This window comes from Ammodytes marinus (genome assembly GCF_949987685.1).
Source record: "Ammodytes marinus genome assembly, chromosome: 3".
In the NCBI taxonomy this organism is placed as follows: domain Eukaryota; kingdom Metazoa; phylum Chordata; class Actinopteri; order Uranoscopiformes; family Ammodytidae; genus Ammodytes; species Ammodytes marinus.
The window spans coordinates 26260538-26283260 of record NC_137232.1 but is presented as its reverse complement, the minus strand read 5'-3'; the positions used below and the strand labels follow the sequence as shown (position 1 = coordinate 26283260).

Below are 22723 nucleotides of genomic sequence, written 5' to 3'. Positions count from 1 at the left end.
CTATAGCAGCTAAATGCTTCACTATGTTTACCAGCTTTTTGCCAACTGTGCCTGTCTGCTGTGTGGTGTTGGAGCTAGGCAGTGGGTTTATAGATTTTTTTTTTGACTTAAAAGAGCCGTCGGCTACAGCCAATAAAAGATGCAACACGAGCAGTGAAAGTAAACCAAGATAGTAAAAGTTGTGGGCCAAACCAAAACAATGAGCTGAAGGATGCTGACGCTTGGTACATCTGAGGGGAGCTGCAGAGTTGGGTAATAAGTCTTCCTCACTTTGAGTGTCTGAGGGCCCGTTTCACTAATAGTCATATAATAAAGTATTGATATAAACATACTGATATTGCCGCCATGATAAGTTATTAAAAAAACCATTATGCAGCTATATATATTTGAAGCAATGTAATAAGATGTAAATGTTTGCCTACTCTGCTCTTTAGGATTTGGATGTGTGCCTGGAGAATCCATTAGTCTCTACTTCCAGCGCACGTCTTGATTCATCTGCGCACACACACACACACACACACACACACACACACACACACACACACACACACACACACACACACACACACACACACACACACACACACACACACACACACACACACACACACACACAAATGTGTTAGTGAGACTGTCTGGAAACAGTAGAGACAGCAAGGAGGTCTGGGAATGCTGAAGGAGGGTTGGGGGGGGGGGGGGGGTGACGGGCTGAAGGGAAGAGAGGTGGAAAGTTGCAACTTCAGGGCAATGTGTACCGCATGCTATGGGAAGGAATGCATGTGTCTTTGTAGGAGACTAAAAGAGGAGAGGAGGAGAGAGGAGGAGGAGGAGGAAAGAAGTGGGGAGGGAGGGATCTAAGCTGAGGCTGCAGCGTGGCTCTGTGTCTGAATGAAAGAGCCTCTCTCTCCCACTCTCGCCTGCTCTCCCTCTGTACGTATGGCTCACGTCCGCTTGCAGCAAGTGAGCACATGTCCAGAGCAAACACGGCGAGACTCTCCAAGGGAATTCAAGCTGGAAGTAAATATTTTGCAGGAGCTTCGGTAGAGGGTGCGACTTTAAATTTTCGAAAGCTCTTTTCGATTGCTTCCATTTTTTCAAACAACCTGGATTGCTTCTTAGCAATTTAACTGCTTTTTTTGGAGAGATTGCTAAGCATCAATAAAAGGACTAATGTATTTTATAAATTGTAATGCCATGTGCTATAAGTTCTTGTAACGGGAAGATTTGGAAACTCATCCTCTTTCACAAATTTGTGTTTTTTTGTTGTTGATGCAGATACACCGAGTGACAAGGACTGAATCTTTCCATACCAACATGTATTTGGGATACTGGTCCTGCTAACCTCCATACACTAAGTGGACAACTTCACTGTGCATCCCCTCGCCATCAAAAGAATTCACTGAATTGGGATCAGTGTGATCTAGTGTTACCTTATTTACACACATCACGCAGGGCAGCTTGGTCTCTGGTAAACTTGCAGGAAGGTGTGATGCCTGGTCAGTGTGTTTAAAACACACACTCCTACACACACCCACACACACACACACACACACACACACACACACACACACACACACACACACACACACACACACACACACACACACACACACACACACACACACACACACACACACACACACACACACACACACACACACACACACACCACACACAGCTGCAGAGACCAGGACATCAAATGAGGACATCCAACATTTTCAGAAAAGCCAACTTTGAGACTCGAACCTCTGCTTGACAGATGCTGGTGGAGATGTAACATGTACATTTCACTCCTCTCCTCACACATGATAGTAAACATATCCCATAGAAGCTGCTTTCATTTACCTCCTCATCTGGTCAAGAGCCAAACTATCCTGAACTGAAAGGAAGCGTCTTCTCACCATGACCCTACGGACCTATAACTTGCAGCATGGCTCGCTCCCTCACCTTCTCCTCCCAGTCCTGCAGTTGCTACTCCAGGCCTGGTGGGGTTGCTGTCACCCCCAATGTTTGGACTACAAGCCTCCATTTGAGCCCCGGCAGCCACTGGTCTTCTGCAAGGAGTATTCCAAGTTTGGATGCTGTGATCTGGAAAAAGATAATGATATATCAATCAGGTTTTACACCATGATTGACAGCTTTGACCATTCAGGTTTCGTAGCCTGCGGCAGGTACATCCGCAACATTCTGTGTCAGGTAAGAGAAATGACTGTGATAAATGTTGGTATCTTTGATTGTGTGGCCAATATCTCCTCTTCATCAGCATGCAGATGTTAAAGGCCTAAAATGTGTTATCAATTGCTGTTGATTATGTGCAAATCTGAAAACATAACATTGCACTCGAAACACACACATGTCGCTTTTTGATGTGCAATCAACATGCATCTTTTTTTTAACTATTTGTTTTTGTGACTGTACAGTCCCAGAGTGTGTTGACCTTCATACAGTATGTGTCTCATGTTAGGTGTAAAAGTGGCTGACAGCGGATGTTTGCAGTCTAAACTTGGAAACTTGGTTTTGGTGTCCAATTTGTGAAATCAAAAAGTTGATTTCAATTCAAGAGCATTTATACATCTGCTGGTGTATTGTAATACTGACATTCATATGTCAGCCATCAAAAATCCCCTACAAGCCTGTGTGAAAAAAATTATGTGGTGTTTCAGTAAGAACCTGATCGTGAGAAAAGGTACAGTATAGCAAATGTGGTTTAATGGCTATGTGAGGATGTTGACATCTGTCAAACAGTGCTTACTTGGGCTTACAGAGCCAAACCACAGTCTGAACTATTGATGCTGTGTCGTTGGGTTAGATTGTAGTTGGGCTTTGTGAAACTTAACAAGCCAAATCATTAAATGCAATAAAGTAAACTCTCTTGTTTGGAATACACAGCATGAAGTACAGTTTGAATGGAACAGTAAATCTAAAGCCAAACGTTTGAAGTGAATGTTTGTGCATAGCACATAAGTGATGATAAAAGGTCTCAGCGTACCAAATGATTGACTTGAAATCAATGGCTTGAATTTAATTTTCTGATGTACAAAATGTAAACCAAGCTTCGTCCTATCCAGGTTACCAAGAAGCTTTGTATAGTTTCTTGTCACACATGACATGAGACAAAGAGATACTCAAGAGTTAGCTGGAAACCAGACCTTATAGAAGAATGATCTCATTTCAGCACAATTTAACACATCGTTAACTGTATGTTTTCCTTTTTGCCTATCACACAGAATATACTTAAAAAACTTAGCAACATGACCCAAAGATTTGGAAGATTTTAATGGTTTGGACATGAAGTATTTTTACCATGCTTAGTCATGGCTAAGTGTGGAATGAAGATGAATTAACCCTAAAGTGTCTGTGACATCAGACATACAGTATGGAGGAAACCACACTATATTTAAAATGCATTGACTCATACTGCATTAACTTGAAACAACTTTCCAGAGTTATGTTTATCAGTGTTTGGGAATGTTATTTCCTTTTAATGGGTGTTTCTATTTTCGTTTCTTTTTCTAAACTTGCTAATCTTAGACAGTTCCCAGCACTGGACTCCCACTTTCTACTTGTTGGCAGAATGAGCCGTAAAACCAGTCCCACCCAGGGATTGCATAATTAGGTGCTGACTTTGCAGCTCTGCCACTAACTGAGTGCAGGTCGTAAGTGCAAAACGAATGATAGGTGCAGCACAAATTTGTAATGGCCCATATACTTCAGATACAAATCTTTCTTCTGCAGAAGCCAAAGCAAATGGGCTAAATACATCATACACTATGTTAAGATGGTGACAAATCTTCTGACCCCTAAAATATAGGTTGCTATCATTGTGGAAATTATAGGACAGTGCGGTTCTCTCCAGGCAGTGCAGGCTGTGTCTTGAGTTTAATGAGAGCGCTGCACTGCACGTACGGCTTCCAACGGTTGGTGCAGGTTGATAAAGACACAGCTGAAGTTCATAAAAATGTAAATATGTATTGTTTAGAGAGGGATTTCTTTGTTCAACATTACATGCAGACCAATTTTTTATTAGTTAACAACTGTTTTGAAGAAACAGGCAAACAATGTATTAATTTCTCAAATGAGCGAAATTATCTTAAAAGTAAACAAAAGTATATTGGTTTTCAAACGTTTCCCTTTTTTTATGATTTCATTCTGTTGACCAAAAGGGTTGGTCAAATGCTGCTCTTTCTTGAACAACTATGATTTCATAAAACCTTCCTTTAGAGTTTTTTTTAGCCAGAACCAAACTGTGGTTGTCGGTTCCTTGGTTTGAGGTTAAAGGTGGTCATGTTACCCCACTGCCAGAGCACTTATTGTAGGTAAACCGATTACACTGAGGCCCTCTGTTGCAGCTGCACTACAGGAGCTTCCTGGCACTGAGATCAATGAGACAGTGAAGAGACATGCAGATAGATAGAGAGATAGAGACAGAAAAACAAATGAGTAAGTTTGTGTGTGTTAATGTGCATGTGTGTGTGTGTGTGTGTGCGCGTGCATGCGTATGTGTGTGTCAGGAAGACAGGAGGGAGATTGTCATCATTCCCTTAACTGACCAAACTAACAACCATTTCCTCCAGGATATATCAAGTTCCTTCAAGCGAGAGGGAGAAAGGGATAAATAAATAGTGAACTTTAGATGAGAAACGGAACAACAATCAATCAAATGTAAAAGAAAGGCAGATTTAAGAAACCTTCGAGTAAGAAGTTATATTGCTCAGTGCACCTCAGGTCACTTCAAAACCATTTAGTGAGCACTTGACAGAACAACAGAACACTAAGGTTAATTGTCCCTGTTGCATCTTTAATAAGCACTTTTAAGTACTGTGAAAGTGTCCTCAGTTTAAACAGTTGGAGCATGGAGCTTGAGCTGACAGCAGCGAAGTCCTGCAGATGTTCAGGTTTCCAAACAGCACATGAAACCCAATTGAAAATTCACAGACACACAAAATTCAACAATCTACTCTTTTTTTCCCCCTGTATGGCCACTGCTGGAGCTTTGCATTAACACATAGTAAAAGTAAATCAAGCTATGATTGTCTGTAGTTCAGTCAGGCCTAGTGTTTTAGAGAAAGTTAAGTAGACACCAAAGGGATATTTAAGAAGAATAGTTAAAGAACTAACAAGGCATACGTACCTCATACAACCCCATGTCAAAATCTATCCATCTACATTTTTCTGTTAATCTCACTTTTTTTTTCTTTTCTTTTTTCTCTCTTTCTTACCAGGGGTCCTGTCCAAGTCCAAACACATTTACCAGCCATCTGTTTTCCATGACCCTTCTGTCTCTTACATAAAATAAAACACCACCATATGGAACTTTTAGAGCAACATGGGGTGCCATTTCTTAAGGCATTTTTTTCACTTCTCAAGTTAAACTTTTAAGTCTATTCTGAACTGCACAGCGTAAACGCCAAATTATGGTAGTTTGAAGTGGCTGCATTGTTAGGGAACAGCTGTTAGTAGTTACTTGCATTTATCCTACCCTATGATAGTAGGAGCCAGAAAAGGGCTGACTCAGAACACTTTTTCAATTTCATTGGGTCAAACAGGGGAAGGGAAGACACTGAAGACCAGCGATGGCTACGCAATGAACCCATTTATGTACCTCATATGCCATATTCCTGAATAAAAAACACAACATACTTTAATACTTAAACAAAAATATAGGATACCTTCATGCAAATACATCTTCTTGACTTTGCTTGAAAAATAAGTTTGTTATGTAGGGGAGAACGGGGTAATCTGAGCCACTTTTTACATTTGCTCCCATCTAAGCGAGCTAAAATGATTTATCACTCAAATTTACACATTTCATATTAATTCAGGATGTTTCCTAGAAATGGGCATTAGCAGAATTTTTTCAAGACAAAGGGCAGTGAAAATATGATTGTTTTAAAAAAAGTTGTCATGTGGCTCACTTTACCCCAGCAGTGGGGTAAACTGAGACCAGAAAAATCAAGGGGGTAAAGTGAACCAGCTGGGGGTAAACTGATCCACTTACTTTTCCCACTCTGAAACTACCATAACAACACATATTGTAACAGTTAGAATCCTGAAAGCTAGCCACACATTCCAGAACTAATGTCGGACTAGTATAATAATGATGGGGTTTGGTCAATTAAGCAAAACATATTTTCTAAACACTTGAAAGTAACTCTGAACAAAATCAAATACAACATATTATAATTCAAAAGGTTTTAATAAGATTCAAATGAAAGATAGAACCAGTTAGATTAGAACACAATCTGGGGGTCAGAACACAGGACCCTTAAGCCCAGTTCAGACCAAAGATTCGCCTTGCAACTGCTTGCGACGAGACGGTTTTAGAACGTCGCGGGGGAGAAATCGCAGCAGTGTGAACTGCTCGTTGCAGCGCGTTGCAAGCCGTTGCAAGGCGTCGCAGAAGATTCAACATGTCAAATCGCAAGGTCCAGTTTTAGAACGTCTCAACCGTCTCATCACAAGGAGTTGCGAGTTGCAAGCAGTTGCAAGGCGAATCTTTGGTCTGAACTGGGCTTTAGAGCCAGCTTGTGTCTGGGGGTCAAAGCATAGGAACATCAGAACCAGCGAGAACAGCCTGGGACTCAGAACACAGGAGAAGACCCAACTGGATTATAACATCAGCCTGTCATACTCTACAACTAGGCCTACTCTACAGTCCAGCCCTGAAGGTTACAGGGAAAGATGAGAAGGTGCTCTTTCCGTGTGGTTGCCCCAGGTCGTCTTCCTGGTGTATTTCCTTGGCATGATGGCTTTTCTACAATGTGTATGACATATAACGCATATGTTATGTAATATTACATTAAAATATGTTTAAGACTAAACTTAACTTGTGCCTCATGGTGGGGGAAAGTGAGACAGTGGCTCACTTTCCCCCACAGCATTTGGCTCACTTTCCCCCACCACCACAATTTGAGAAAAAACTACCTCTCTTAGCATTTCAGGCTAATCATTAGCTAATATCATAATAACATGGTTTTTATATGTTGGTAGTTCATCAACACGTATGATAGAAGTTTTTCTACGTGAATACATTTGCTTTGGCACAACAGTTGATTAAGTTGACAGCAAGAACATTTACTTTTAAATGCAAAATGGTGAAAAAAACATGCTTACCACAGCACCATGAGGTCCTCTCTTTCAGGGCCATGGGGAAATGAGAGGGGCTTGAAAACATATATCTCACATGACCACCAATTTTTTCCGTTGCCTAGATACAGGGGGTGGCTCACATTACCCGATGCCTCAGATTCCTCCATTCTCCCCTACTTTGAATTTAGACCACCAAGCGTTCGTCCAAATTTGCTCCAGGAACTGCTTTCATCAGCAGAACCAGCAGCTCAGACTGAACACAGCTTTTTTTCTAGCCTGTAAAAGCTGTTTCCCAGGAAATGCTATGATCTCTGTCCAGAAATATACTTAGATGTCTTTTACCTAAGAATATCTTTCCCATTTAGCTGTGATTCTCTTTAGGTGGAACAGCAGCTGAAGTTCAGGAGCACAACATCAAAACCAAAGCCAGAAATTTAAATGTGTATCCGATGTGTGCCTCAACAAAAAATTATCTTAGTTACATTTTTATCATTTCATGCACTCCCAAGAAACTAGCTAGGTGTATAGGGTTCTGTGGGCCCTGCAGGCTTACCGTTAAACATAGGGACGATACTATCAAACCTCAAGGGAGGAGAGCAATAGTTATGAATTGTAGATGTTAAACAGTATATTATAACATGGACATAATTTATTTTCTATTATACTCAGTATGGCTTCATCATGAATAGTTACACAATGCAAATTTAGAAAATCAGCAGGTTGTTGAATCTTCATCTGCACATTTGAGGAAACTCAACATGGATGCCTAAAACGTTGAGCTCAACTGTATTAATGTAGGACTAAATAAATGAATAATTACAGAGTCCTAGATGGAGAAATAAATGCACATGCAGACCTGTGGACAAATAACTGTATTTATTTTCTCTTTCGATATACATTTCTTAATTAATATTGTGTCAGTTCATTTGGGTGTTGAGCTTGACACACACAAATACATTAAAGTGGAAGTGTATAAGCAGTAGGTCCAGCCAGGTACAAGCATATACCATACCACTTCTCCTTTAATGCGTGTTTTCTTCCTCCAGATTACTCATTCAAAATCTTTGACATCTTTGTCGCAGTTGCAGTAGATCCTTTACATGCGGTTGCAATTAGATCATGTCACTCACTCTAATTTTGTTTGTGCAGCATTAAAATACACAATAAATACAGCTTCCGTCAACAGTGACCTTTTCAAAGGGCTTTAGAGACTAAATCCATCTCTTAAACAGTTTTTTTGAACAAAAGCCTTGATCTCAACTACTGAGGATAAGCATACAATGGTGACACGATACATAACACGTATCTGTCCTTGGTAAATGACACACAACAACACAATTGGTTTCAAGGCCCACAATTGTTTGGTTGGTCTCGATCTGTCTAAGTTATTCTAAATGATGTATACTTTTAGCCTGCATGCCTAAAAAATATTTGTAAAAGTGCACTCAACAATATCAGTGCCTCAACAAATTAAATGTATTTCACTCTATAATCTGCAATAGATTGAAGACTCTTTTTTTACCGTCATTATTGCTAGGTATCAAGCGCACACTAAACATGACATATAGTGCACTTAATGGCAGGTTTTGGATCATACTTGTGTTCTGCTGGGGATTTGATGAGTGATCTTTGCAGTGCTTTGGGCTCTGTTTCCTGGTGATGACGGGTTAAGCTGATCTGGAGCTGAGTGAAAGAGCACCAGTCCACCGCACAATGGTTTGGGTGTCGTGCCCTTGCAGTGCCTGCAGCTTACCATTCTGGGTGTGGACAGTGTGGTTGTGACTTAATAACTGTCTGGACCTTCCAGAGGATCCATTTATACCAGGCTGCACTCAGACAGCCTGTATATAACCCAGGCCTGACCATTCATAGTGAGGCGGTGAGGAGCTGCGGTGGGATACGTACACAAATCCTATACTTATGTGATCCATACATGTTCTTAACTCTACCTCTGAGATAAACAAGTCGGCTTGAACAAGGGTTAATACGTCTAGAACAATAATATATTGTACTGTACATTGACGCACACTGACAGATTTCATAAGAACCTCTGCATGTCTGGCTTCCATTCAATTTTATTCATAAGGAACAGTCATTTATAGCTTTGAAATCATCTTTCTGGTTGCAGGAGTGTTCTCCGTATGCCGCCCACCTGTATGATGCTGAAGATGCCAACACACCTACACGAATTGTGCCCGGACTCTGCAGGGATTACTGCTCCAGCTACTGGCTTCAGTGTCGGTCCACACTCAGTCTCATCCTGGAGGAAGTGTGGGACCCGCATCTGTCTACAAACCTAACGCAAATGTTAGAAGAAGATCGCGGAAAATTCTGTGACTTTCTGGAGCTGAAGGACAAACAGTACTGCTATCCTAACGTCTTGACAGATGCAGGTATGGTGTATGCTAGTTTTGTAGTCAAGACCACCTACACCGAGACCAAGTCAAGACCAAGACCAGAGTGTTTCAAGACTGATACAAGGACAAGACTTTGACGGGTTGAGACCAAGTCAAGTCCAATAACAAATCTAGACAATGTCAAGACTAGAGTCCAATACTGTGTGACACACTCACAATACAATGTCCAACATTTAAACTATAGGCACTCTTCAACTATATCTGAAGGATCCACATTCCTATAAAAAACACCCACAGAAGGAAAATTAAGATTCCTTCATTTACCTCTTTTATTGCAATTATATATACCCATAAACACTCAAACATGTCTGGTCTAAAGGTGAGGTTAATATGAGGAACATTTTGATACACTGCAACTTATTGCTAGTAATGGTTGCAGCACATATACTCTATTAGCTCCAATAACAGAATACTCTCAAACCCCTTTTATGACTTTGTGTTCATTATATTATCCATCGCCCTTTTACCCTTGGATTCTTTTCTCATCGCCTGTTTCTTCTTTTATCACCCCAGAGCTTAATATTAACCTTGGCGTTGTACGGGAGGACCCCGAAGGATGTCTGGAGCTGTGCTTGCAGGAGGTTGCCAACGGGCTGCGAAACCCTGTGGCTATGATCCACGCAGACGATGGAACTCATCGATTCTTTGTGGCGGAGCAGCTGGGCTATGTGTGGGTGTACCTGGCCAACGGCTCCAGGATTGACCGACCTTTCCTCAATCTCACCCGCGCCGTCCTCACATCGCCATGGGCTGGAGACGAGAGGGGATTCCTCTGCATCGCCCTGCACCCGAGGTTCATACTTTCAGAATAATAGTGCCAGTTATAGATACCTTGCACCTTTAATTATGTGCGATGGTTATGTCGAGACATAATGTTTTGCGTTAATCTCAGTGAGTAAAGTCACCATGCCATGAAGTATGACTTCCTCTGGTTCTCTTCCCTGCATAGGTTCACGACTGTCAGAAAGGCCTACGTGTATTACTCTGTGAATGTCAAGAAAGAGGAGAGGATACGAATCAGCGAGTTCACCCTGTTAGAACACGATGATAACCAAGTAGACCACTCCTCTGAGAAGTGAGTAGTAGGGAAATTCAGAATCAATGTGACACAGTAAAGACACTGAGACAAAGATATAAAAGAATTACGTTGATATAGTCACTAGATTTGTATTATCTGTTCAAGTCACCCATTTGTATGTCTTGCTTTAGAACCATCCTTGAGGTGGTAGAGCCAGCATCCAATCACAATGGAGGACAGCTTCTGTTTGGCCACGACGGCTATCTGTACATCTTCATTGGTGATGGTGGACGAGCTGGGGACCCATTTGGAAAGTTTGGTAACTCACAGAACAAGTAAGTATACCTTCCTAAATTCAAAGGCTTGAAGTGGATAAGGTTGAGTGCAGTATTCCATCTCTGTCCGGGAAGAGATTTGAAAGAATTAGAAACCCCTTTCCTTACATAACTTCAACATTATATGTAATTTAAAATAATATGGGGAAATAAGACCCAACACATTCATTGGATCGGTTGTTAAAATTTCAAATGATATGGGTGGCACATGCACATTCAGTCTAGTTAGAACCAGCCTGGTCTACCAAAAAAAAGAGTTCCAATTAACACTAAATTCTACCTAAATTAAAAGGATCCACATTATGGAACTTTGCAGACTTGCAAATTGCTCAATGGCTACTACAAATTATAGCTTTCTGGAGGGTTATTTTCCACTTAAGTAAATTCACATAAACTGCGGATCTTCTTCTGAATCTGCTCATAAAATGCAAGATATCACTGCAATTATCGTAAACATGTATCATAAACACATGCCATTCCCTTTTTCAAGGTTGCAATACAAAACTTGCTGTACCGATACAGCACTCAAGGATTCAGTGAGACGATCTAAATTATGTCTCCTCCTCTTTGGGATGCGACTGTGTTATTGCATTAACAGGAATGAATGTAGGCACCCCACCAAAGATTAATGCAGGAGTGGTGTGAATGAACTGTCAAATGATTAAGAGAGACAGAAGTCTCAATTAATAGCCTAGCTATTTTAAGAAATGGTTCGGGAAATGTCAGACTGGATGTAGAGCATCACTTTATATTGTATGTTCACTCTTAAGGCAGCATGCATAGATGTGTATTTGATGGACAGTAACCATTTTCCAGATAATATGATGGATTTAAGGACCTGTTGTTCTCACTTTAGCAATGAAAAATAAAATAATACTTAAAAAGTAATGACTATTTCGGATGGTTTTCAAAGGGAACTTTTATAAGGCAATATATAAATTTTACCATGTTGGTAAACATTTTCCACCTCTCATTACACACATACAGTATATTTCCTTGATATTATAATTAATTTGATTAATTCTATAGATTAGGAATGTGTGAGTGCTGGATCTGTATATTTGGATGATGTTTTGTGTGATTAATGTTTGTAATTGTAATTTTTCATTCTCATTTGATCAACCCAAAGTTTCTTCAATGTTAAATACAACCAATGCTTAATAGAATAACCCAAGAATGTCAGACAATGATTATACTGTGAATTGGGCAGCTGACAAATACTTAAAACCAAAGAAAGATGTGACTGATATACAACGTAGATTTGGATTCTAAATTGCAGCGTCATGCCAAATTAGAACTAGCTGTCTTATCTTTAAAGTTCACACAGAGGCTAAAATTTAACTTGAATATGAATGGCACTGTTTGTCTTAAAGTAAAGTCCAAAATCAGAGCAGTACTGTAGAGTGGAAAATGGGAAATCCTCTGATGGAAATATTCAGGTTAGAGAAATAGTTTAACGTTTAGTGAGGTGTATGTGAGATCTCTTTAGCTGGGTATGAGGGGTTTTGTTGACAGGCTGCATTACCTGTTCTGGGAATGAGGGAGGATGCAGCCCGCCAAGTCTAATATTGACAGTTCACATTGCGGACTGCCACACACTGGTATGTGGAGGGGGTAGAGAGAGAGAACGAGAGACTGACGGAGAGAGAGAGAGAGAGAGAGAGAGAGAGAGAGAGAGAGAGAGAGAGAGAGAAAGATGGGATTGGAAAGAGTGGCTAAGGTGAATAAAGCGACCAGGGTAGAGGGAAGAGAAAGAGGCTAATTGAATGAGAAGGGAGGAAAGGTGTGCCTATGACTGGAAAAATGTCAAAGTCAGAGATTTAGCACAGATGGATGTTTAGTAATTAAACACAGGATGTTGTATGGAGGGGAAGAATGATTTGCTAAATATTTTTTTAAAGATTTAAGAGAGAGTGTTAAAGGAGGAAGGGTAATTACAGCTAAAGGTTGAAGGACAGTTGTAGAGATAGAGAGGAAGACAAAGACGGGAAAGAGAAAATACAATTAGGGACATTTAATGGGGACTTTGGAGTTGTGAAGAAAATGTCGCACAGAAAAATAAACCAAACATGATTCTCACTTTTGGTATCTTCCCTGTTAGCACTCACTCAGCAGCCACTTCAGTTCTGAGGCCTCTCAGTCTTTCTCATCAACACTCTTTGTCCGACAGGTCAACCCTCCTTGGCAAGGTCCTGCGTGTTGATGTCAATGAAAATAGTTTCGACTCCCCGTACAGTATTCCCTCAGACAACCCATTCTTGGAGGAGAAGGAAACAAAACCGGGTAAATCACTTCAAATACTATGTGTGGAATGATATCATTGTGTATGGTGACTTTTTAAGAGGGATATAACAATTAAGACCTAAGAAAGGAAAACACAACTCAATAATTTAAAGTTTTCATTACTATTTGTGTCAATGTCTGTGCAGAGATTTATGCCTACGGAGTTCGCAACATGTGGCGCTGCTCCATTGACCGTGGTGACCCCGCCACTGGCCGGGGGAGAGGCAGGATGTTTTGTGGTGACGTAGGCCAGAACAAATACGAAGAGGTGGACATCATTGTTAAAGGTATGATCATTTTAGTTGGACTTCACTTTGGTATCTCTCAAGGACCACACAGTCACAGACAGTGAGTCAGACTTCATAATTCAATTTAATTTAATCTCAGTCTTCTACCTAACAATTAAGGAAAATGGTATCTAATTACAGCCGGTGGAGCATAATCCATGTTTCTTTTGCTGTATTCAAACAATATTTATGTGAGTCTGAAAGTTTTCTCTACCAGTTTATGTACTGCATTACGAAGCAGTTCCATTGGGAAATCAAATAAAAAAATTGTGTTCCTGTGAAATTGCATTAACATTGTCAATGCATGTTTCAAGGAGGCAACTATGGATGGAGGGCCAAAGAAGGCTTCAGCTGCTACGATCGCAAACTATGTCAAAACTCTTCGCTAGGTGAGGCCACTTTCGGGATTGCTTTTATTCACTCTTTTTTGGCTCGAGTGACTTTCCATATGTATATTACTCATTATTAAACTTCTTAAGGCATGTCAGTATACTATTGTCTTCAAGTTATAATGATAAACAGAGGCACCTTTGTGTTTTCTATGTCTAGATGACATCTTGCCTATATTTGCCTACCCCCACAAGTTGGGCAAATCAGTGACAGGAGGATACATCTACAGAGGCTGTCAGATGCCAAACCTCAATGGACTCTACATCTTTGGGGATTTCATGAGTGGGTATGTGTTTCTGCTTTATTCTGAAAAGGCAGCTGGGTCCAGTTTGTGAAAGTATTCATTCCCACATTTCCTTCGATGTCTTAAATATGACAGTACGCGATGCTGGACGACCAACAATGTTAGTGCAATAGGCTGCACTTTTATAGAGCTATCGTCCACAGGCTTGATTCCATAAAATGCATGTTTATGAAGGTATTCATATTGAGTAAGTGTGTATATTAGTGCGTAACTGCGTATGTTATTTTTGTTTCTTTTCAGGCGTTTGATGTCCCTGAAGGAGAATGTCACCACAGGGGAATGGCAGTACAATGAGATCTGTATGGGAACAGACCAGACCTGCAGATTCTCCAAACTCATCAACAGTTACTATAAATACATCATCTCTTTTGCAGAGGATGAAGCAGGTAATAACTGTGTGTGTGCAAGAGAGTACCTAACAACATGCACATAAACAGTAATTTAGTCATTGTAACCTATGCATATCTTGCTGAATAAAAGTAAAAACAAATAAGTTAATTGAGATGTGCTCAGCAAATTTAAAGTTAAATCATATGGTTAAATGGTTGGTTTCCTTAAATAATGAGTGAGTTAATGTGACCAAGGAGAGGGTTCGACATAAAATCTGGTCTGAATTAAAGTGCCTGCTTACGCACTAGAGAAAGTGTTGCACACATGAATCCGGTCTTAAATAATTTCCTCCCTTATTCTCAAAATGCTTTGGAGGAGAATTCAAAGGTTCAAACAAAGTCCAAATCCCTTTGCTCAAAGAACCCCCAATTTTAACCATAACACACACTTTGTACGAAAGTAGGGAGAGAGTAATATGTCTCTCCCTCCTTTCATTCCTTTCTCCATGCTGTCCACCATTCCTGTATTTCTCTCTTGCCAAATGTATTATTACATTACTTGTTGTGTCAATGATTGTCACTCTTTGTCTTTTACTCTCCACCAATCTCTGTCTGCCTCACTCTCTCTCTCTCCTTTTCCTCTGTCCATCTTTCAATAGGTGAACTGTATTTCTTAGCCACGGGAGTTGCAAGTGCCACAGCCAGATCAGGAGTCATCTATAAGATAGTGGACCCGTCCAGGTAGCATTTCACTTCACAAATAAATACACTACATGTTAAGCATACCTGCAGGGGTTTGTGGCGTAAATGTTTATGTATTACTGATCACACAGAAAAAAAAGGAAAAACATTTGCTAATTGTTTGTCTCCTAACCACACAGGCGAGCACCACCAGGAAAATGCAGCTTCAAGCCTCTACCTGTTAAGATAAAGGGAAAACTGATTCACTTTCACCCCAAAGAAGGTAGGGGGAATTTTTAAATAATACATTTTCTTTCCCTTACAACAGTTACTATTTATTCTCTGTTCCACTTTTGGTTTCTCAGTGTGTGTTTTTCCATTTTCTTTTGTTTGCTGTTCTTGATCTTGATTAAACATTCATGCACTATACCAAAACCATGTCCGACCTTTATGTGCTGATAAAATGACCACGTCTGTTATTCTCATTATCTTGTCAATGTGCATCATGTAGTTAAATAATATTGACATGTGTATCAAGGTCTGGGCAGTGTTTTCTTGATGCTGTACAAGAGTCTTTAGTTCTTCCTTTTTCTTGTTTGCAGAGTTTGTAATCAACAAGAAACCAACGACCACACCTGTACCGACGACAACCATCAGAACAACTACAACGAAGGCTCCACCAAGAAGAAAACCCAACACCAAAATATTAAAACCACCAATGCCAACAAGAAAAACCATGAGAAAAACACCACTCCCAACACAGTCAACAAGAAAAACAACATTACAGAGAAACACACCACCACCAACCATAAAAGCAGCAACCATAAAACCAACAACTGTCCAGATGACCATGGCAACTACCCCCGCCCCAACCACACCCACTGGTAGGCCTACTGGTGCACCTGATCACCAAGCCAGCTCCTCCCATTACCCAGCCAATAGGGCCACTAGTCACACAACCTTTAAGTCATCAGTTAGGACTAATGTTAAAGCCACCAGTAGACCAGTGCGCACCTCGGTGCAGGGAAGAGCTTCTAACATCAAACCAGTTGGTTTCCTTTTCTGCACTCTATTTTCACTTTACATTTTAACGTGTTAATTAACATTTCACAGTTCTCCATGCAAAGTTTTAAAGTTAAGATACTGTGAAATTTACTTTTCTTGGATAATAATAGTTATTTTAATTATTTGATCAAATCAAACTAAAACTAGAGATAAAAGTTTTGCGGAATTTTCTCAGGGGTCTAAGTTGCTAAAAAAGACAAAAAAAAACAAAAAAAAAAACAAAAACAAGACCATACAAAATATCATATTATTAACATTGTTTGGCAGCTAAGTCTAAGTTGATGGACTGTTAATATGGATTTGTAGCATGGAAATCCAGACCCACATCTAGAACGATATAGGGTCTGGCCATGATCAATATACCTTCCCAACTCACGGGGCGGCACCTACGAATGCATTTCAAATACCACTGCTCACAATTGGATAGCACTACGACCAATAAGAGCAATGAACAAGGTGACGTATTCAGCCCCGTTTGTTTAGCGAACAGCGGGGTTAACTGGTAAATTAAACTTTTGCTGTGGTCGGTCAGCAAAACAGAGCATTCTTCTTTCTTGCTAATGACAGATTTGAGTGCCCTCTTCCAAATTGTTAAGTGTCGAGGCCAAAGCCGTTTCAAACTCAAACAATGTATCCGCAGCCATCACTGTTGTTTACTATAACAGCTTCGACGGCGCATGCCCTGTCGTCTTCTGATTACATCTGCCCCAGATCCCCATTCATATAGGGCTCTGGCCCGCCCATATCAGATAGACGATTTGATTGGCAGGTCGGAATTTTCCGACATAGTTAATGAACTCCAATCGATCATGTCCAGACCAACAGGCTGAGCAAATTTAAATTTGCCTGCGGCAGGTCTGGATTTCCAGACTAATGGATTGGGGCATTTAATGTACATTTCTAACCCATTTTTGTTGGTTTGTATATATGTCTAAAAGACTGCCGGTGAACAGACTTTATTATTATAGCTTGCTTGCTATCATAACTTTATTTAATTTAAAACTTGTTTTACTGCATAGACAAAAACATGAATTGTTAAAAAAAATAAACAAAACTCTCTTACTGCTGCATTTTACAGATGAGTTATCTAGCTTTCTGTTATTTTAAAGATGTAATTCTTTCTTTTTCAACAAACCATTCAAATAACTGAACTCTTGATACTTTTTTAATGTGTAAAATAATACTCAAACTGTCTTGTTAAACATATAATTTTATTTAAACTTCATGAATCAATATTCAGTCACAGGTATGTACATCTGAATTCTACCTTGTATTTTTAATTGTGCTTCTAATCAGCATTGGCAGCAATGTGCAACAAGTCTGCAACAGAACATAACAAAAAGAAAACACATTCAATCTCAGAAACACGTAAATCCTATGTCAGACCACTTTCCAGCAGACGTAGATCGTTGAGTCAGGACAAAACAAAGGGTATTGGTCTCGACAATCAATAGTTTAATGCCGTGTAAAGTGTGTCATTGTGGACGACCAACCAATCTGGAACCTCTTACGATGTCACAGTGGAAAGACCATGTTAGATTTCTTTATTTTGCTATTATTTTTTATAAATATATATTTTGCCTTCAACGCCTTGTTTGGTCAGGAATAATGGTTTGTGCCTATGCAACAACAATACTTTTTGCTTTTTTATATTCTTATTACTGGAAGTCCCTATCTCCGGTGACAGCATGCAGTTTATGAAAATGGAAGCTCATAATTGCCTGATCTGACACAGTGATCATTGTTACAGTCAAAAATATTGAATAGTCTAAGTTACCTTACCCTTATATAAATTACAGTCGTGTTCCTGTGTCTCAGCTTTTGCAATATTCTGCTTACTGACCAAAAGCAAATTAAGGATTTTGCCTGTACAAATGTTTAGGGTGAGGATGAACCTTTTGCACAAGCATGTATCAAACTCAGGTACTGGATACTTAGCTGTAGTGGCATACATTCTGAACTTTAGTTCCTGCTAGCATGTTATTCTTTGGCTGGTACAAGAGTCGAAAGCAGGATAGTTAGTCTTTATTTATGTGTTGGGTATTTGCACTACTTAAAATTAAATTAATTTGGCATTATTTATTTTTAATAAATTGTTCTGCATCAGCTTCAGTTTGGACATTCATCTTTGTGTGTCTGTGTCCATGTTTTTCCTTTGTCCGTCTGCAACGACAACATTGCTAATTTCTTACAAATTTGTTGATATTTTGGGAAATACAATTATTTGCTCTCTTGCAAAGACTTGGATGAGAGGACCGATACAACTCAAATTCCTATGTTGTGCCAAACTATTTCTTGGCTGGACACACTAACTTCCTCAATGCTCTGAAACTTTAATGTGTTAAAACCCAAACAGAATTAGATATTAATGAGTGAGGTGGTAGGAGGCTCTCTTTTTTACATTACAATTGGACGGAGCAAGGTGAGGTTTTTTTCCACATTTCTAGTCTTTGTGCTTAGTTAAGCTAACCAACTGCTTTAAGTAGCTTCATATTTACCGTTCATATATAAGAATGGTATATTCTCATCTAACTATCAGCAAGAAAGTGTGAAAGCATTCCTCAACATATCACTTTAAAGACAACTATCTTTAAGACATTGTTTTACTACATAAATTCAAATAAAGAGGGTGATTCTGTTTCTCCCTCAGGTTATCGCACAACCGTCATGACTGCAGCCTTCCGTAGGATTGCACAAACCCCGGTCGTCACCACACCTCCAACCAGGAGACAGGGGAGACCTCTTCAGTACTCCCATGGTAGAACCTCCCGACCTTTACCTCCCTCACCGGCTCCCACTCCATCTTCAACATCCCTGAAACCACCCCAGACAGCCCCGACATCTGCGCGTTACCCAGAGCGCCCTGGAGCGTTGACCACATCAGGGCCGACATACTGGAGCCAGAAACCCATGGCATCAGGCCACAAGCCACAGGGACCATCAATCAACACAACGGTGGCCAAATCACAGGAAGACAAGCTAAGGCTTGGAGAGAAGCTGGAAAGTGCCAGTGAGGGTAACCAAGTATATAAGAGGCCTAGGGAAAGAGGCAGAGGTCACAAGAGAGAAAGAGGAGGGAGAAGGCTGCGTGCCGGCTCAGTGCGACTGGTGAGCTCCGACGGTTTAACAGATCGAGGTAGAGTGGAGATCTTTATCCGTGGTGAGTGGGGTACAGTGTGCGATGACCTCTTCACCAGCAGAGCAGGTACAGTGGTGTGTCGACAGCTCGGCTTCAGGGCGGCGTTGGTGGTGATGAAGAGGGCTGCGTTAGGGGAGGCGGACAGTAGCGTCAGGATCCTGTTGGACGATGTGGAGTGCGAGGGCGGGGAGAGATCGCTGCTCGTGTGCAAGAGAGCAAGGGTTGGGAAACACAACTGCACACATGGGGAGGATGTAGGGGTGATCTGTGGCTAGCTCAAAAAAGCGTCAAGTAAAAGTATAGAAAGGATAGGAGGAAACAGTGGAGGATGTACAATGTACATGTAGGAAGTGACAGGATGAGAGAAGCAAGTAGCCTAGAGAAGAAAAGAGTATTTGAATAAGGAATGCTATGTTATTACTGACTGCACATTTTTTTGCATTAATGTTGATGTTGTCAATTTGCTTAAACATTTCCCTATTGATGTTTCCTTTTTCATTCCCCTTCACTGCTAAATGCAAACAATGTCCATTTAAATCAAATACTTTCTGTGTGTTTTTACGCAGAGCATCTTTCCAGATGATAGCACGATAGACGATGTAAACCCTGTTTACAGCAGTAATTGAAGAGAATATCAACACATTCGTATCATTGTTCCAAATTGCAGCTACACCACTTACATTTCACCAGTCAAGGGAATCTCATGAATTTTTCTTACAAATTGGTTCTTAACCAGTGTGTAGGAAGGGGCCTGATTCATTAATTATTATAGCAATATTCAAGCATTTCTGTTGAATTGCAGCAATCAGTGGAATAGCTTTAAGATAATACTACCAAGTGGTTTGATGTATGTGGTGTTACGTCTATAAACATGTACACAAATTGTACTTTGATTTACTCAAAAATGGACTGACCGGGTCTTGGAGAAACTTAAATCATATTTCATCTGTGTTTATAGTTTGCATACCTCCTGAACTCCATGAGGAAAAATAGACAGCATATAATGTTAAAATTGACAATTGTGTTTTCAGAAGATATTTGTATTTTTGTATTGTATAATTTCAGCAGGTCTATTTGCATTTTGATACCTTTTTGAATGTAGTTTTTTTAACAAGGAAATGCTGGACATTATATGTGATGAATGTAATAACATGACCGGTGACATGAATAAAGTTTTCTGCAAAAGGACTTTCCTGTTATTGTTATATGTTTATTATGTGGATCGATTGCTCACAATAATTCACATTGATATTTCTCCAGCAGCAAGCATACACATTCACACTGTGCAAATCAAATGGTCCTTCCCATTATGTTGTACTCTAAGGCAGACAGTGTGCTTAGTTCTCACTTATTTCCAGGATCATTCACTGTTCCTATAGCAGATCTCAGAGAGAATTATTAGCCTCACACTTTTTCTCACCGTGAGACTGTGATCAAACACTACAGAGTATGAAACATAACTGATCAGCACTGTTAGACATGATGCATTCCCTAGCCCCTAACCTTAAAGCTATTGTGTGTTATTTTTTTATATAAATTAATGTTAAGCCATTGTCAAACGAGAGGACACAAGTTGAAAACTCTTTCTGTATTTCTCAGAATGGCTGCGTTTACAAACTGGTGTCACACCCCCTGACTCTGACGCAGGAGCTCAGAAAAATCCTATGAAGCGCCCACGAAATGTTTCAGTTGTTGATTCTACTCCAAGGAAAAAAACTTGATGTACATCTAAAGGGATAAAATCCATGCACGATCACCGAAGGATTACTTCATGTAATTGCGGCAATAGTGTTGTTGTAATTACTCAGAATTCCACATGGGGGCAACAGAAGTTCAGCACTATATATTTAACCATCACAAATAAATGCCAAGCCCCCTTACTTTAACACCTTAACAACCATTTGGAATGCATGAATCAAAGCGAGGACCACCCAAAATGTCCTCGCTTTAAAAAAGGTCCTCATTGATGAGGTTAAAAACTCACAATAGTCCTCACAAAGCAGGATTTACAGGAACACACACACACACACACACACACACACACACTATGTGACTGTCTTGTGAAAAAGCCAGTATGTGTTGACAAACAAATCAAATTGAAATAAGAAAAAGACCTCAATGCAGACGTCAGTGAAGCTTTGTAGGCACTCAACAATGTGTTTGATGTAATATTTGCCCATGTAAGTAAGTTACATAATCATAGAATGAAATGCACAGGACATTATGGTACTTAAAGGCATACTAAGCAATTGTAATCCTGAACACTTTTTGTCAAAATCAGCTAATACCTATTCACTTTCCGCTACCTGCACATCGTGTGTACACACTGAAAAAAAGTCGCAAAAAAAAGTGGCCCGGCCCGGCTCGCTCAGCTCTGAGCGTCAAATATCGCCGCGGTTAGTATAAACATAAGCAAGCGTTTGCTGGAGATCACTTACCCCACCTTTAATCCACAAAACCTATTGGTGGTAGAGAGAAAACATCAGTGGATGGTTTTGACAATACAATGAGAAGGCCTTTGGAATGTCTGAAGCGTAGATTTCATCATTCAAAGTAAGAGCAAATAAATAAAATATGAACAGATGGCTGAATGGACTGACAGTCAGAAGGATTGCTGCTTGAGGAATTAAAGAATAAATTAGCCTTAATGATTAAACCCTTCATCCTTCAATGAACTTTATGGTAGGACAATTACAAGTCCATTAAATTTGAGAAAACACCCAGCGGTGACTTAATTTTGCATTACGGTATAAACCAAGTGCTTTATTGTAAAATGTACAGCTGCTTATAATAAAAATCTGGTTTCCCAACTGTCTATTTCTACATTATATAAAGTATGTACTCCATTGTCTCTTCTGAGAGGTACAGTACTTATGACCAAAAAGCCTTTGTAACAATGCTCACTACTCACACACATCAATATGACATCATTAGTGTGAAATCTAACAACACACACATCTGAAAGATTTGCTCTTTTTTCAGCTAACACATCTGAAAGATTTCCTCTTTTTTCAGCAATACCAAAACATTAGAGGCAAAACACACCCCTGTGCAAATATGTGATGGGATATCTTTGAGCATTGATAATAGAAAATACATTTTTAAGTCAAAATGAAACAAACACACATGTAGACAATAAAAACACTTTTAAGGTGCAATGCACTGCTCAGCTCGCCATGAATTAATCAATGAAGAAAGGCTCTGTGCACATGTGTGTGAACGTCACAGATGTACAGTATTTGTATTTGTGTTATTGCGTGTATTAATGCAGTCTGTCAACAGGAAATCATGTTGGGAAGTCTAACTTGAGGAACATTTGCCATAAACTGACTGACAAAATAATATGTGTTTTAATATATGACTTTTAAAACCTCCAGTTGTAAGTC

General features: G+C 39.9%; 1 protein-coding gene across 2 annotated transcripts; it reads left to right on the top strand.

The window, feature by feature from the left end:
* The first annotated feature begins 914 nt into the window (after positions 1-914).
* On the top strand, positions 915-20466 carry LOC307271519 (HHIP-like protein 1). Of its 2 annotated transcripts, XM_080054009.1 has the most exons (15): positions 915-1047; positions 1276-2196; positions 9218-9482; positions 10020-10299; positions 10456-10581; positions 10716-10859; positions 13030-13142; positions 13289-13429; positions 13744-13818; positions 13979-14105; positions 14364-14509; positions 15112-15193; positions 15334-15416; positions 15736-16017; positions 18849-20466. In XM_080054009.1, exons 2-15 carry the CDS (start codon positions 1903-1905, stop codon positions 19610-19612), a joined length of 2922 nt encoding a protein of 973 aa, XP_079910135.1. In that variant the 5' UTR covers positions 915-1047; positions 1276-1902; the 3' UTR covers positions 19613-20466. The 2 variants fall into 2 exon arrangements, with proteins under 2 accessions (XP_079910135.1, XP_079910134.1); XM_080054008.1 differs by having other exon boundaries at positions 1013-2196.
* The last annotated feature ends 2257 nt before the right edge of the window (positions 20467-22723 follow it).